The 13,378-nt window shown below is 63.2% G+C and overlaps 1 protein-coding gene across 5 annotated transcripts in view; it reads right to left on the bottom strand.

Annotated features, from left to right (window-relative positions):
- Positions 1–769: 769 nt before the first annotated feature.
- Positions 770–13,378, bottom strand: part of RBFOX3 (RNA binding fox-1 homolog 3) — a 22,479-nt gene continuing 9,870 nt past the window's right edge. For 2 of the 5 annotated variants that reach the window (XM_024130521.3, XM_055090548.1), the window contains exons 3-11: positions 13,089–13,142; positions 12,202–12,294; positions 9,845–9,905; positions 6,427–6,480; positions 6,009–6,141; positions 5,358–5,538; positions 4,397–4,458; positions 3,357–3,435; positions 770–1,500 (exon numbers count right to left, since the gene is read on the bottom strand). In XM_024130521.3, the coding sequence (XP_023986289.1) occupies positions 1,456–1,500; positions 3,357–3,435; positions 4,397–4,458; positions 5,358–5,538; positions 6,009–6,141; positions 6,427–6,480; positions 9,845–9,905; positions 12,202–12,294; positions 13,089–13,142 (762 nt within the window). In that variant the 3' untranslated portion in view covers positions 770–1,455. Of the gene's footprint in view, positions 1,501–3,356; positions 3,436–4,396; positions 4,466–5,357; positions 5,539–6,008; positions 6,186–6,392; positions 6,481–9,844; positions 9,906–12,201; positions 12,295–13,088; positions 13,143–13,378 lie in introns of all 5 variants that reach the window. The other 3 variants (XM_024130523.3, XM_055090549.1, XM_024130524.3) reach the window with 2 other exon arrangements.

Here is a 13,378-nt window from a genome sequence, read left to right as displayed (position 1 = left end):
CAGGCCCCGGAGCCCTGCAGCAGAGCTAAGCCCCAGGCCCCTCGGGACGGCAGGTGGCGCTGAGCACTGTTCCGCCAGGGAGTCCGGAGGACGGACACCGCCCTCCCGCGCTCTCTCACTCAGACTCCCCCTCCGGAAATGGACCTGGATAAGAGCGTTTCAGCCTGTCCACCAGCCAGGACAGATGTGCCGGTGGAGTCGGCGGAGGCTCACGCCCTGGCTGGCGGGGACCTGCACCCTCTAGCTGGCCGTCCACGCCCCTGGAAGCCCAGCTCTGGCACATAGGAGACCTGGGCCTCCTTGGTCCTCTGCACTTTTTCCTGTCGCAGAGGTATCCGGGCCGCATATGAAACTTCCCAAGGCTCCCGCGGCTGTCTCAGCTGCACCTGCAGGCCCCGGAGCCCTGCAGCAGAGCTAAGCCCCAGGCCCCTCGGGACGGCAGGTGGCGCTGAGCACTGTTCCGCCAGGGAGTCCGGAGGACGGACACCGCCCTCCCGCGCTCTCTCACTCAGACTCCCCCTCCGGAAATGGACCTGGATAAGAGCGTTTCAGCCTGGGGAAGGGGACGTGGTGCTGCACTCTGGCGCTGCACAGACCCAGGTGCCAGGCTGGCAGGGACCCCATCTCAAGACCGTGGCTGGAGAGGACAGACGGTGGGCGGTGAGGCAGGCGGGGCTGAGCGGAGGGCCCCCGGGCGCCGCAGGGCTGGACCGCTTTTGGGCTCTGGGGCAGGGAAATTTCTCCCTGCGCTCTCCCTTCTTGTAACAGAGGCTAAGGAACCCCTGAGGCTGGCGGGGCTCCCGCATGACTTGTGACAACTTCAGCAGGAAACATCAATAGAATTGAATCAGAAATGTCAGCTTAGCTGGATGGGGACGAGGAGGGCAGAGACACTTACTCCTGTGACTAGCTGGGTGACGATGGGGAGGAGCACTGTTGAGGCTATAGGAACCCACCGACTGGGGCAGACAGACGGGAGCCCCTTGCCTCCCGAGCCCCAGGGGAGGGGCCGGGGCTCGGGCCCAGACTGGTTGGGGTAGCTTCCTGGGGAGGCCGGGCTGCCGTCTCCATGGGGAACGGGGGGTGGGCGTGGCCCTCTCGGGCTCTATTGCTAGTTCTTGGGGAGGGGTCTTCTGCCAGCCTAGCCCCTCCCACTGTGTGCATACTGTACCTGAAATGGCTTGGGGGGGGCACAACGTCAACAGAGTCAAAAATAGGAACCAAGGTTTCAGACATACGGGGGTGACCAGGGTCAAAGACACACACGCCATCGTGGGGGGGAGACCAGTTGGCCGGAGGTAAAACCTATGGACTTAGAGTCGCAGAGGTCAGCGGTGCGTGTCGCGGACCGGGAGGGGCGCACTGTCCTCCTGGTGGCTGTGCCTGGTTTTGGACTGCTGGGTTTGGTGTGTACTAGGCAGTCAGTGTGAATGCTGTTAGGGGCTGGGCCTCTTGCTAGTAGGGGGTGAAGCGGCTGTACCCTCCTCGGCAGAGGCTAGCCTGCAACATCAAAGATGAAAAACAGCCAATCAGTACCGCCTTTTGGGAGAGGGGGAAAAAGCAAAAAGAAAAAAAAAATAAGGAAAAACAAAAAGAGAAATAGCTAAATCCCGTTTTCTGCCCCCCTTGTGGTCTGCCTTGGGGAGAATGGGCGCTGGTTGTCGTGGCAGCAGGAGGGGCCCTGGGCCTATTTCCGACGTGCGGTCTTGGGGTCAGGGAGGTGCTGGGGTCACCAGCCACGGTGCTTCTGGATAACGAGGCCTGAGATGTCTTTCGGCCGCTCTCTTGGCTCAGGCCTGGCCCTTCCCTGCCCGCTTTCTCTGTCATCTGTAATCTGGGGGGCAGGTCTGAGCAAGAACCCCACCTCCTCAGCGCCCAGCGGGGCTGCCGGGGGCAGGGCTCAGCCCCTCCAGGCACGGGAGGGTGGAGGGGCCTCTTGTCAGGGTTCCCAGGGCCTTGGCTCTACCAGGAGGGGCTGCATCTGTTCACCCAGCTCCGTGGGGCCTTCTGGGGTCCCTGCGCCTCCTCCATCCTGCTGGGAGGACAGGCCTTTGGCACTCTTGCTCTCCGGTGCCCCTGGGCTCCCCTGGGTCGGGGAGGCCTGCACAGGAACCTCCTGCCCTACCCACCAGTTTCCCCAGAAAAAGGAAGAAAATGGCAAGTGCCGGAGAAGAAAAGTTGGGGGAAAAACCAGAAAAACCTTAAAAAAAATCAATAAAAGAAAACATAAGAGGGAACCCTCTGTGAATTACCTAACACTTTTAGCTAGCAGCTTTGCAGAGAGCCGGGTGATCCTGGAGCCAAGGGGCCTGCAAGCCACGGTTTTGGGGCCTCCATCCAGGAGTGGGTGTGGGCCCCCCACCCAGAGGCCTGGGCCCCATGGCTGCCAGCAGGCACTGCAGGCTGCTTGGGATGTCTGAGGCTCGTTAAACGTCAAAAAAGACAAAACAAAAATTGGGAGGGAGTAATCAGAAACAAGGGAGACGAGAAAAAAAAGCCGTATTGTCTCTGAACCTCCTCCCTCTTTACCCCCGCAAAAATGTTTTCATCTTTGATGCTGGATGCCAAGCTAGCTAAAAACCGACATTAACACCCCCTGGGGTTGGGGGTGGGACGGGCCTGGGAGGTAGGTGTCCACTGCAAGCAGATTTGGGGGTACAGAATGAGCTGGGCTGTATGTGTCAACAGCTGGCCATACATGCACACGCACACACACAGACACACTGGCCCACACACCTCCGGCCTCAGCAAGCCCATCAGGAGTGCGCCCCTTCCGCCCCGCCCCAGGCCCGTGGTCAGAGGCCCCATCTCCCCAGGAGAGGGCCTGCAGACTCAGCCGGAGCCACGGAGGGGCCACGGAGCCGGGGCTTGGGTGAGAAACAGCAGGTAGCCCTTGCTCCCCACCTCGACGTGAGAAAAGGTACAGCAAGGGGGTGACAGAACACAGAGGGACCATGGCACGGACACAGCCACATGAGGGGAAGTGGAGGCCCTGCCTGCCTCTGGAGCCTCTGCCGGAGGGTTCTGTTTGGTTTTCCTGGTGAGGGGAATGGAAGGCCCGGACGGGACTTTCGTTACAGGGCTCAGAAAACCAAGCCACACCAGAATGCTTCCCAGACGACCAGACGTCATGACTGGGCAGCCGGCTGTCTGGGCAGACCTGCCTCCCTCTAATTCCACGAGGGCACAAAGGGGCAAGTCCTCCCCCAACGCAAATCCAGGCCTCTGTCTTCCAGGCACCAGGCCGAGGGCTGGGTCATTCCCCTAAGGGCCTGCCCGCTCGCTGCCCCCACCACCCGGCTGCAGCGCGAGCCGTCTCCTCGCGGCTCAGGGCAGCCGGGCCCCAGCCTCCTTACCATGGTTCCAATGCTGTAGGTCGCCGCGGGGCCGATGGTGTGATGGTAGGGGTCAGCAGCCGCGTAGACTCTGCCATAACTGGGGAGGTGAGCACAGGGGGTGGGGTGTGGGCAACGGGGCAGGTGGGGGGGGCAGCAGGTCTCCTGCCTCCTCCCAGACGGCGCCCCAAGGCCCCTCCCTCCCCTGCACGCCCCCTTCTTCTTCCTGCCTGTTTGGGGGGAACACAGCCGGTCACCCCCTGAACACGCCCAGCGAGTGCTGACCCCCAGCGCTGCCTGCTGCGCCCCCGACGAGACCCACAGGCCGAGACGCAGTGTGAGGCTGCGAGGAAGGTGTGGGTCCAAAGGTGCCGCCTGCCCCTGAGGGGGAGGGCTGGGCAGTTCCCAGGCCAGAGCCGGCACGCAATGGCTGCCCTCCACGAAGCGCCCACCACCTGGCCGGTACTGGAGCCCGCACGCTTCCCCACCCTGCAGCTCTGCAGCCAACAGGCCGAGTGCCCACAGGGAAAGGTGACAGGCCAGCCCCCCGCCAAGACCTGCCCTCAAAACAAAAGAGAACCCCCCCTTGGGCCTCCGGGTGCGCTCTCAGGTGGGCAGAGGCCTCTGCTCCCAAGGTGCACACACTCTGCCTTTCTTCCTCGGGGTCGAAGGGTTTCAGGCCTGGGAGTGCTGAGAAGCGTCAGAGGCGTGCCTCAGCAGAAGCAAAGGCTCCCAATTACCTTTCTCACTCGGGCCTCCAGAGCTTGGGGAGGGGGGTCAGGCCTCCAGGGCTGGGCATCAGAGGAGCTGTCCGCTACCCGAGAACCGGGGGGGTCCCAAGGATCCCCTGTCGTGCAGGCAGGAAGTGATTACAGAAGTTTGGGGCTTGCTGGCTTGGGGTCTCCAAGCTCACGTGGACCTGCTCTCCTTTGTCCAGACCCTGTGTCCACCAAGGGGAGGCCCCCCCCAGGCCCTGAGTGTTGTGGGTGAGGGTTCCTGTCTGTCCCAGCCCAGCCCGACGACCCATCCATCTTCTCCCCGCCCCCGCCCACCGCGGGTACCTGTCGCTGTAGGCGGCCGCGGCTGCTGCGGGCTGAGCGTATCTGTAGGCGGCATAGCCTCCCTGCAGGGTAAGGGGAGGACACGGCACACGGGCTTAGTGGGCTGGACACAGCATTTCAAACTTCATCTTGGCCAGGTGAGGGGTAGCTGGTGCAGGCCTGGGGGCACCTGGCTTCTGGTTTCGTGGCATGGTTCAAGGTGGGGTTTCTGTTCACCTCATTCATTCATTCATTGATGTGTCCATTTGTGCGTTCAACACACACGGGTGAGCATCAATGATATGTCTGGCTGTGTTCAAAGCTTTGGCACACGGTAGGTGCTCACAGAGTTGCCACCAGGCCAGCGTACCCCTGACTCTGATGCTGATGGGTATGGAGACTCGGTGCTATCCTGGACACTGGGATGGGACGAGGGCAAAGGGCATTAACTCAGACCACGTCTTAGCCCTGACCAATGGATTGCTGAATTACAGGCGACCGCCCAGGATGGAGATGAGGTCTTGTGTGGGGTGGGGTATGGGGTCGTCAGCAAGGGCTCCGAGCTAGAGGAAGCAGTAAGTGCAGCCCCATGAAAGAAGTGAGGAGACAGGATCCCATCAAGGGGTCTGCCCTGGAGCCTCTACCTCCTGGCCTCTGCAATGGACACAGGGTGCCTATGGGGGCTCACTCAGTGACCCCAATGCTGTTAGGGATATGGGAGATTCACCCACTGCCCCCATCATACAACTGACACCTTGTGAAACAGAGAAGACACGCGTGGCTCATCGGGCTGCTGGGGGATCCATTGCTACTCGCACCCTGGGCACAGATAACCCAGGTTTACCTGTGCTGAGGTCGCCCCCTGGGCTCCCAGGACGGGAGGGGGTGGGGGGAGTGGGGCAGGGAGAGTGGGAGACACTGACTGTTCACTGAGACTACGAAACGCCAGATTCCACCCTCCCTCCCCCGGGGCTGCACTTACATAAATCTCAGCACCATAAAAGCCATCCTGATACACGACCCTGGAAGCAAACGGACAAGAAAGTGGTGGGAACGCTGGAGAGGTGGGGTAGGCCGGCTCCGGTGTCTGCTGAGGAGGGAGGGGGCAGGGTGCCAGCCCTGCCCATGGGACTGGCATTTTAACAAGCGTTTGCTCCAGTGCCCTGTTTTGGTATAACAATAGAGTAACACCCTTGCTGGTCAGCTCCTTTCTCCCACAAACCCAGGGGCCCATCGGCCCACCTTGCTTACCCTTCCCCTGCTCCACCCCAGGCAGCTGTATCCCCCCCATTAGGGTCGGAGGGCCCCGGGCCCCGGGGAACGGACCAGGGAGGGCTTAGAGAAGGCCCACTGAGCTCCAGGGCCGACCACCACCCATTAAAGCATTGGGCAAGGTGCTGGGGCTCTAAACGTCCCTCACATGCCAGCGACCCTGAGAGCCGGTGGCAGGGCGGAGGTGGGTGTACTGACATGGAAGCGACTGCAGTGTGAAGTTTGGGGTTCCCACCGCCCCCCACCCCCGCGCCACAGTGCTGGAAAGGCTGCCTAGCCCCTCTGGCTGCACCACGCCCCCCTCCCCACGCCCCCGGGGCCGTTCTCCAAGCCTCCCTCCCCGTGCGCCCCAGGTACTCACGCTCCGTAAGTCGGGATGGGGGGCGGGGGCGGCGCAGCCCGAAACGTATTGTACACAGCCCGGCCCCGGCCCCGTAGGTGCGCGCCCCTGTAGGCAACGGCTGTGCCGGTTGTGGGGTAGGGGAACCCCGTCACTGCGGGAAAGGGCGTCGGAGAGGAGACAGTGTGAGAGAGAAGGCTAAGGGAAGGAGGGGAGGCAGGAGGGCTGGGGCCTGACCACGGCCGCATCCGGCCACACATCCCGCCCGGCCACACCCACATGGCCACGCCCACCACGCCCCGACCTGGCCGCGCCCACCGGAAAACGTCCCCGCCTAGCCACGCCCCTGGCCACGTCCTCCCACCCAGGACGACTGGCCAATGACCGCCCAATACCCGGCCAGGCCCGCCCCAGCCCGCGCCGCAGCTCCAGCCTTTACCCGCATAGAATTCAGGTCCGTAAACTGCCCCTACCACCGGGTTTAGCTTCCAGCCTAGAAGAGAAGCAGAGAAACCCAATCACTGTCTTCCCCACTGTCTCCCCGCCTCACACTATGCTTGGGAACCCCAAAGACTCCAGGATGAGCCCCACTGGGACATTCTGAGGCCGTGGCCACTGCAGAGGACGGGCGGGACCCCTCCGTCTGCAGTCAGGGTAGATGGATTAGGCAGGAACACAGTCCCTGGGCCCCTCTTGGGATGCTGCAGCCTCACTGGCTGAGTACCTTCTGCCGCCTGACAGAGACCCAGTCACTCCTAACGATCCGCCTGGTGTCTTGATTCTTTTCACATTTCTGCCTTCCCCAGCCTGCCCCAGGCCCTCCCTGTCCTGGGGCACTGGCCCCAGCAGCTTGGGGTCTGCAGTGTCCGCAGAAGAGCATTAGGAGGGAAAGTGGAACGCGTTATTATGCAACGTCTGTAGGCCCCCAGCTGGGACGGGGGCTGCTGGTGGCCTGGGTACTTCAGTGCCTGACAGCCCAGTTTCATGGGAGCTGTCTCATGTGGGCACCTGGCTGCCTTCCAAGAGGGTCAGAGGCTGCCGTAAAGGTGCTTGGCCTCAGCCACGGCGACCTCCTTCACCTCCTGCCCGTCTCTGTCCTGGGTCGGGGCTCCCGAGGGGCTCCCTTTCTCAGTGCTGAGTCCTGCTTTTGCTATCCTGTGTCTGTTTTCCCCCAAAGCAGCCGGTGGGAGGGCTGCCGGGGGAGGAGGTGGGGAGGATGGGCCTTGGGATTAGGGATAACGAGAAGGACAGCTAGCATCCTCTGACCACTTTACCATATGCCACACTGTCCTAGACCCATCCAACGAGGAAGGTGTCACGACCTCCCATCTTACAGATGAGCAAATGGAGGCTCAGGGAGGCGCGGCAGCCTTGAATCACAGGGCTGGAGAGCGTCAGAGCCAGACCAGCTGTGGGATGCCAGACCCACGTTCCTGGCCACTCCCTGGGCCCCAGCCTCTTCTGCTCTGCAGGTGGGCAGGCTGGTCATCCTCTCCCACCAGAGACCCAGGTGCACGGGTGAAGGCCTGCTCCCACCTGAGGCTCTTGGGGTAGAAACCAGCCAGCTGAGCCTGTACCAGCTCCAGATGGTCAGGAAGTGAGGGTGGGGTCAGCTCACCCGACCAGGCCCAGCCCCTGGCCCCTCAGCGTATCAGGGTCTCATCTTTGCAGCACACCCCCAGCCCAGCTCCACGTCTCAAGCCCAGATTCTAACAGCCCCACTGCTGGGTTGGCCGGGAGGTGTCCAGGACAGAGTTTCTGGGGCCTTGTTCCTCCTGGGGGCCCGTTCTCCACACTCTCCGTGAGACTGTGGGTCGCCTTCCATCTCTGGTCCACCATCACACGACCAGCACAGATGTTTGTGTCTGAACGTTACTGCTAGGCCTCTGGAATCTTCTATAAATACAGGTCAGGAGGGAAGAAACGCTTCATCTTCTGGGAAGACCTCCAGTCCCAAGAACTGAGTCTTCTTAGTAAAAATCCACGATGGAGCAGAGTCCTGAGCCAGTGACCCAAGCCCACCTCCCTTAGGTCCCATCTGGCAGCTCTTCTGGGTGCAGTCAGAGAGGCTGCACTTCTGCTTCGGATGGCCCTGGCACCTCCCTCTGCTAATTCTGGAATCCTGGGTGCCTCCACCTGTTGCTCTGGCCCCAATTCACTGTCTGGGACCCCAGGTGAGAGAGGCAGTCTGAGACCCACCTGGGTGGATCCTTTGTTTCTTCAGCAAATAGTAACACCTGGTCAAACCTTGTGAGTCTATTTCCTGAAGTGGAAATTTCTGCGCCTCTGACTGACTGATGAACTAGAGTCCTCTGGAGCGTTAAGCAGAGTCAAGCCTCAGTCAACAGAGCCCATGAGCTGGGCTTCACTGCCACCTGCAGGGAACCCAGGGCTGGCCCACTGCAGCCCTTGTCACTCTTGCCCAGGCCAAGTAAGATGTTTAAATGAAACCATGCTTGCCACCGAAGTGGGCAGAGGTTTCTCCCTCTCTCCACTCCCCGTCGTTCGACCGGCCTCGGTTCTGTGCCCATTCCGAGCTAAGGGTGCAGTTGTTCAGGGATGGATTCTCTTCTGAATCCCACGTTCCTCAACATCCTCAGGTCTTCCCAGAAAGCAGGGGTGTGTGGCTCTCGGGAGAGGCTGCGCAGCCCCCAGGATCACCCTGGCCCTGTAAAAACGTCTACCTCTTCCCTTCCTGTGCTGAGTACCAGGTCACTGAAGTCATACACAGCGTGTGCTCAGGACAGGCGCAAAGCCGGGGAGCCCCCAGATTTTTAGAAAGAATTTGAGCTTTGATAGTCCTCAAAAAAGCAGGATGGGAGCGACAATCATCTAGTCTAAATGGGGTCTGGCCAGTGCCCCAGCCCTGCCACAGGAGGACAGACTGGGGGGCCCAGCTGGCGAGTCAGGTGGCAGATCCGCCCACTGTCCTGCCCTAGGTTTTCCATGCCGGCCCGTCCCCTGACTCCACGTATATCTGATCAGACCGGGACAAGAGAGTCTGGGGGTGGCTCAGTCCACTCTTCCCTGCTAGCGGGGGTGGGAAGCAAAGCCCACGCCCTGCCAGGAGACTAGTCCTGGTGGAGCAGGGCTGCTGCTCCCTGGCTAGAGGAACAAAGTCCAAAAGGCCCCAAAGAGTTTCCAGCTACACTCAAACCAGTCCCCGCCCCAATCCTTGCCCGGTGGAGTTAAGCCACACGGCGGCCGAGAGCCGTCCCTCCGCTCCCCGCGGCCGAGAGCCGCCCCTCCGCTCCCCGCGGCCGAGAGCCGCCCCTCCGCTCCCCGCGGCCGAGAGCCGCGCCTCCGCTCCCCGCGGCCGAGAGCCGCGCCTCCGCTCCCCGCGGCCAGCGTTTAGCATCACGAGCTTCGTGTCAGAGAAGACTGGCCGCCTCTGCTCACAGTCGGGTCCAGGTGCACACGGGCGCGTTGCTCAGCTGACGACGCGACGGCCAGCGGGGCCTCAACCTTTCCGTGTTTCCAAGGCCCGGGGGTGGGCGGTGGGGGGCTGTCCCTCGAACTGTCATCATACTCATTAAACACCGAGCGCCTCTAGCCTCGGCACTTAGAAAATAAGGAACGATCCGGGAAGTGGCCACCTTCCCCCTGCGCCTGAAGCCTGTCCTCGGCCTCTGGGAGCGGCCACGCTCGGGAAAGCACGGGGGTCTCACCAGCTGTGTGTGGGTGGAGGCGGGTGGCCCCAGCTCTCCTGCTGCCTCGCTGACCCACCCGCTTCTGCCCGCGGGACATGAGGGGACACTCAGCGTCCAGGGAGGCCGGCCTCCAGCAGCCTGGGCTCCTCCTGGGCCCTGTCCCCGCCGGTGGCCCCTGCAGCCTCCCTGGGGTCTTGGGCCGCTTACCGTTGGTATAGGGGTTGGCAGTCTTCTTGTTGGTCATGACTCGGGCCGTGGCGTTATTGACCTGCCCGGAGAGAGGGAGGGAGAGGCTGAGGGGAACATTAGCTTGTAGGCCACTGGCCGCCTGGTCCTGCTCTGAACTTCTCCTCCGTGGCCGCCTCGGAGGGGCTGGGGGCTGGGGAGGAGGCCCTGGGACACCCAGGCGAGGCACAGGACCGCCTCCACTGCTCGCCTGGCCCCCCACCATGGCCCGCCCTCCTCCCTGGCCTCCTCTCTCCGAGTGCTGCCCGCCCCCTCACCCCCCGGCTGAGAACCTGGGCCATCGCCGTTCCCAGCACTGGCTGGTGCCCAGCCTGGCCCAGGCCCCGGGCCCTCGGCTTGGGCATTGTGTGCAGTCCCACTGGCTCTTGCCGTTCACGGGACTGTTCCCACACACCGAGCCCAGCCTCTCTCCGGCCACCCAAGGCCACTGGAGCAGCCGGCTGGTGGGCTCTCCCCACAGCGCTCTCAAGCGCAGCCAACAGAACGGCCCCCAAGACTTCCCTGCCGTGGCTGGCTGCTGAGGCCCTCCTGGTTGTGGGCACCAGGGTGGTCACCCCTCCCCGTGGGGGCAGCATCCCTTTCCCTTGAGGCCAGCAGAGAGCTTTCTGCGGGGGCGGGGGGCCCACGTGCCCGTGGTGGGGGGGCAAGGCCAATGGGGGAGGAGCAGGTAGGTACCAAGGGAGTGGGTCCTACTGTGCAGACGTCTAAGGCCTGGTCAGGCTGCCCAGAGGCCTGGGCTGGGGTGTAGGAAGGAGGAGGGCTTCTGCGGAGGGAGCAGAAAACAGGGCAGGTGTGGAACTCGAGGGAGGGGTCTGGGCCGTACTGCCTCCTCGCCCCCCCCCCCCCCCCCACCCCTCCCCGTGGGGGCAGCATCCCTTTCCCTTGAGGCCAGCAGAGAGCTTTCTGCGGGGGCGGGGGGCCCACGTGCCCGTGGTGGGGGGGCAAGGCCAATGGGGGAGGAGCAGGTAGGTACCAAGGGAGTGGGTCCTACTGTGCAGACGTCTAAGGCCTGGTCAGGCTGCCCAGAGGCCTGGGCTGGGGTGTAGGAAGGAGGAGGGCTTCTGCGGAGGGAGCAGAAAACAGGGCAGGTGTGGAACTCGAGGGAGGGGTCTGGGCCGTACTGCCTCCCCGCCCCTCCCCCCCCCGCCGCCCCCGTCAGTGTGAGCCCCCGGGGCCTGGGGCCGCAGCCTGTGCTTGCTGGAGGCTGGCCTGGAGCCTGGCTGAGGTCCGCGCCTCTGGCACTCCTTCTGTTTCTGGAAACCCTCCCTCAGGTCCTTCCACCGCTCTTCCAGTGGCTCTGCACTAGCCGTTGACTCTCCCTCCCTGGCCACCCTCGCTGCCCGCCCTGCTCGGGAAGCCCAGCTCCCAGACACCAGAGCCTCAGCACTGAGCAGGGCACACGCAGACCCCCGGAAGGGGTGGTGGAGGGGGGAGTGTCGGGGGACCCCTCGCCTTCTCTCCCCTCTGCGCCTCTGGGCTGGATCTCTTTCTAGGCTCTGGCCGCGTACTGCTGCCCGCCCTCTGGAGGATAAAGGCAAGGGGCAAACTGCAGGATGGGGCAGCATGGGGAGGGGGGAACGGGGCAGCTGCCGCTCCTTGGCGAGATTAATGACCTCCTCCCAACCACGGGCAGACTGGGCTGGTTGAGGTCCTTGGAGCCGCCAAGCCTCGGAGACGTGACTTCTGGGGCTGCTCCCAGGGTCTGGCTGAGCCCCACAGCTGGGGACCTTTTCCAGGAATGAGAGGGAGGGGGCAGGGTGGGGGGCCCTTGGGTGAGCCTGAAGTCTAGACCCAAAAGGGGTGGCAGGTGGTGGGCTCGGCTCCGGTCTCAGCTTGGCCCTGCCATGGGGCCCTGGCCCGGCTCTCTGCATGGCAGCAGCGGGGCTGGGTCGGGGCCCAGGGTGACCGGAGGCGGCTCTCAAGGGCGTCCCTGCCGCAGCACACTTATCTGAGCACCTCAATTTTCCGTCCCTCTACGATCGTCCCATTCAGCTTCTCCCGGGCTCGGTCAGCATCTGAGCTAGTTTCAAAAGTTACAAACCCAAAACCCTGTGAGCGGAGAAGGACAGACATGGAGAGAAAGACATAGGATGAGAAAAAGGAAAAAAAAGGAGGCAGGGTGGGGGGCCCTTGGGTGAGCCTGAAGTCTAGACCCAAAAGGGGTGGCAGGTGGTGGGCTCGGCTCCGGTCTCAGCTTGGCCCTGCCATGGGGCCCTGGCCCGGCTCTCTGCATGGCAGCAGCGGGGCTGGGTCGGGGCCCAGGGTGACCGGAGGCGGCTCTCAAGGGCGTCCCTGCCGCAGCACACTTATCTGAGCACCTCAATTTTCCGTCCCTCTACGATCGTCCCATTCAGCTTCTCCCGGGCTCGGTCAGCATCTGAGCTAGTTTCAAAAGTTACAAACCCAAAACCCTGTGAGCGGAGAAGGACAGACATGGAGAGAAAGACATAGGATGAGAAAAAGGAAAAAAAAGGAGGCGTGGGGAGTGGGGGGGGCAGGGCAATGGGGGGCGGGGAGAGAGAGAGAGAGAGAGGGATTGAGTCAGGTGAGTTGAAGGAGAGACTCGGGCAGCCCAGAGGTCTGTCCTGGTGCCACCGGCAGGATGCCCGGGAGACGTACGGCCCCGGGGGCGGGGCAGCTGCTGGCCTGGCCTGAGCCTGACCTGAGCTGACCGCCTGGCACTTGAGGGGACAGGCCAGAGCTATAAGAGAGATGCTGACCTGACCAGGGTCCAGGACTGTTGCCCTCACCCCACCTGGGGGGCCAAGGCTGGGCTTCTGGACCCAGAGTGGGGGCAGCCTCACCCATCGTCACCCCAGGAGCCCCAACTGGGGCGGGGGGGTCTTCCCGTCCAGGAGCGGGCACCCTCCCGCCTGCCCCCTGCAGGCCCTCCACCGAGTCTCTGGACAGCTCCAGGAGAGCGGCTCGAAGGCTGGGGACCCAGGCCCAGGGGCCGGGGCTCCAAGTGCAGACAGAGAGGTCCTGGCGACTTAGAGAGAAGGAAGCCTCAGCAGCGGCAGCGACAACACAGACAGCGGGGTGGGGAGGGTGGGGCGGGCGGAGGAGCGGGGAGTACAAGCACCCGTGTCGCTCAGGGGTCCTCAGGCTCGGAGCTCTCCAGGAAGGAAACGCACATTTCACACGTTAGCCTGGCGGGACCTACAGCCGGGCGCTGTAATGGTGGCGGCCTCTGGGCGGCACCCACCTTGGAGCCCCGCTCGTTAAAAATGATCTCCACGTCTAAAATTTTTCCGAATTGCTGCAGAGACAGAGATGGGGGTGGGGGAGACAGGAGAGGGTGCGTTAAGACTGCTGGCCCGGCTCGCCTGCTCTCCATGGGACCCTTGCCCCCTGCTCTCCGTGGGACCCTTGCCCCCTGCTCTCCGTGGGTCCCTTGCCCCCTGCTCTCCGTGGGACCCTTGCCCCCTGCTCTCCTTGGGACCCTTGCCCCCTGCTCTCCGTGGGACCCTTGCCCCCTGCTCTCCGTGGGTCCCT

The sequence above is a fragment of the Physeter macrocephalus genome, chromosome 14, assembly GCF_002837175.3.
Source record: "Physeter macrocephalus isolate SW-GA chromosome 14, ASM283717v5, whole genome shotgun sequence".
In the NCBI taxonomy this organism is placed as follows: Eukaryota; Metazoa; Chordata; class Mammalia; order Artiodactyla; family Physeteridae; genus Physeter; species Physeter macrocephalus.
The sequence above is the reverse complement of the archived record's forward strand: the minus strand, read 5'-3'. Positions and strand labels throughout refer to the sequence as shown.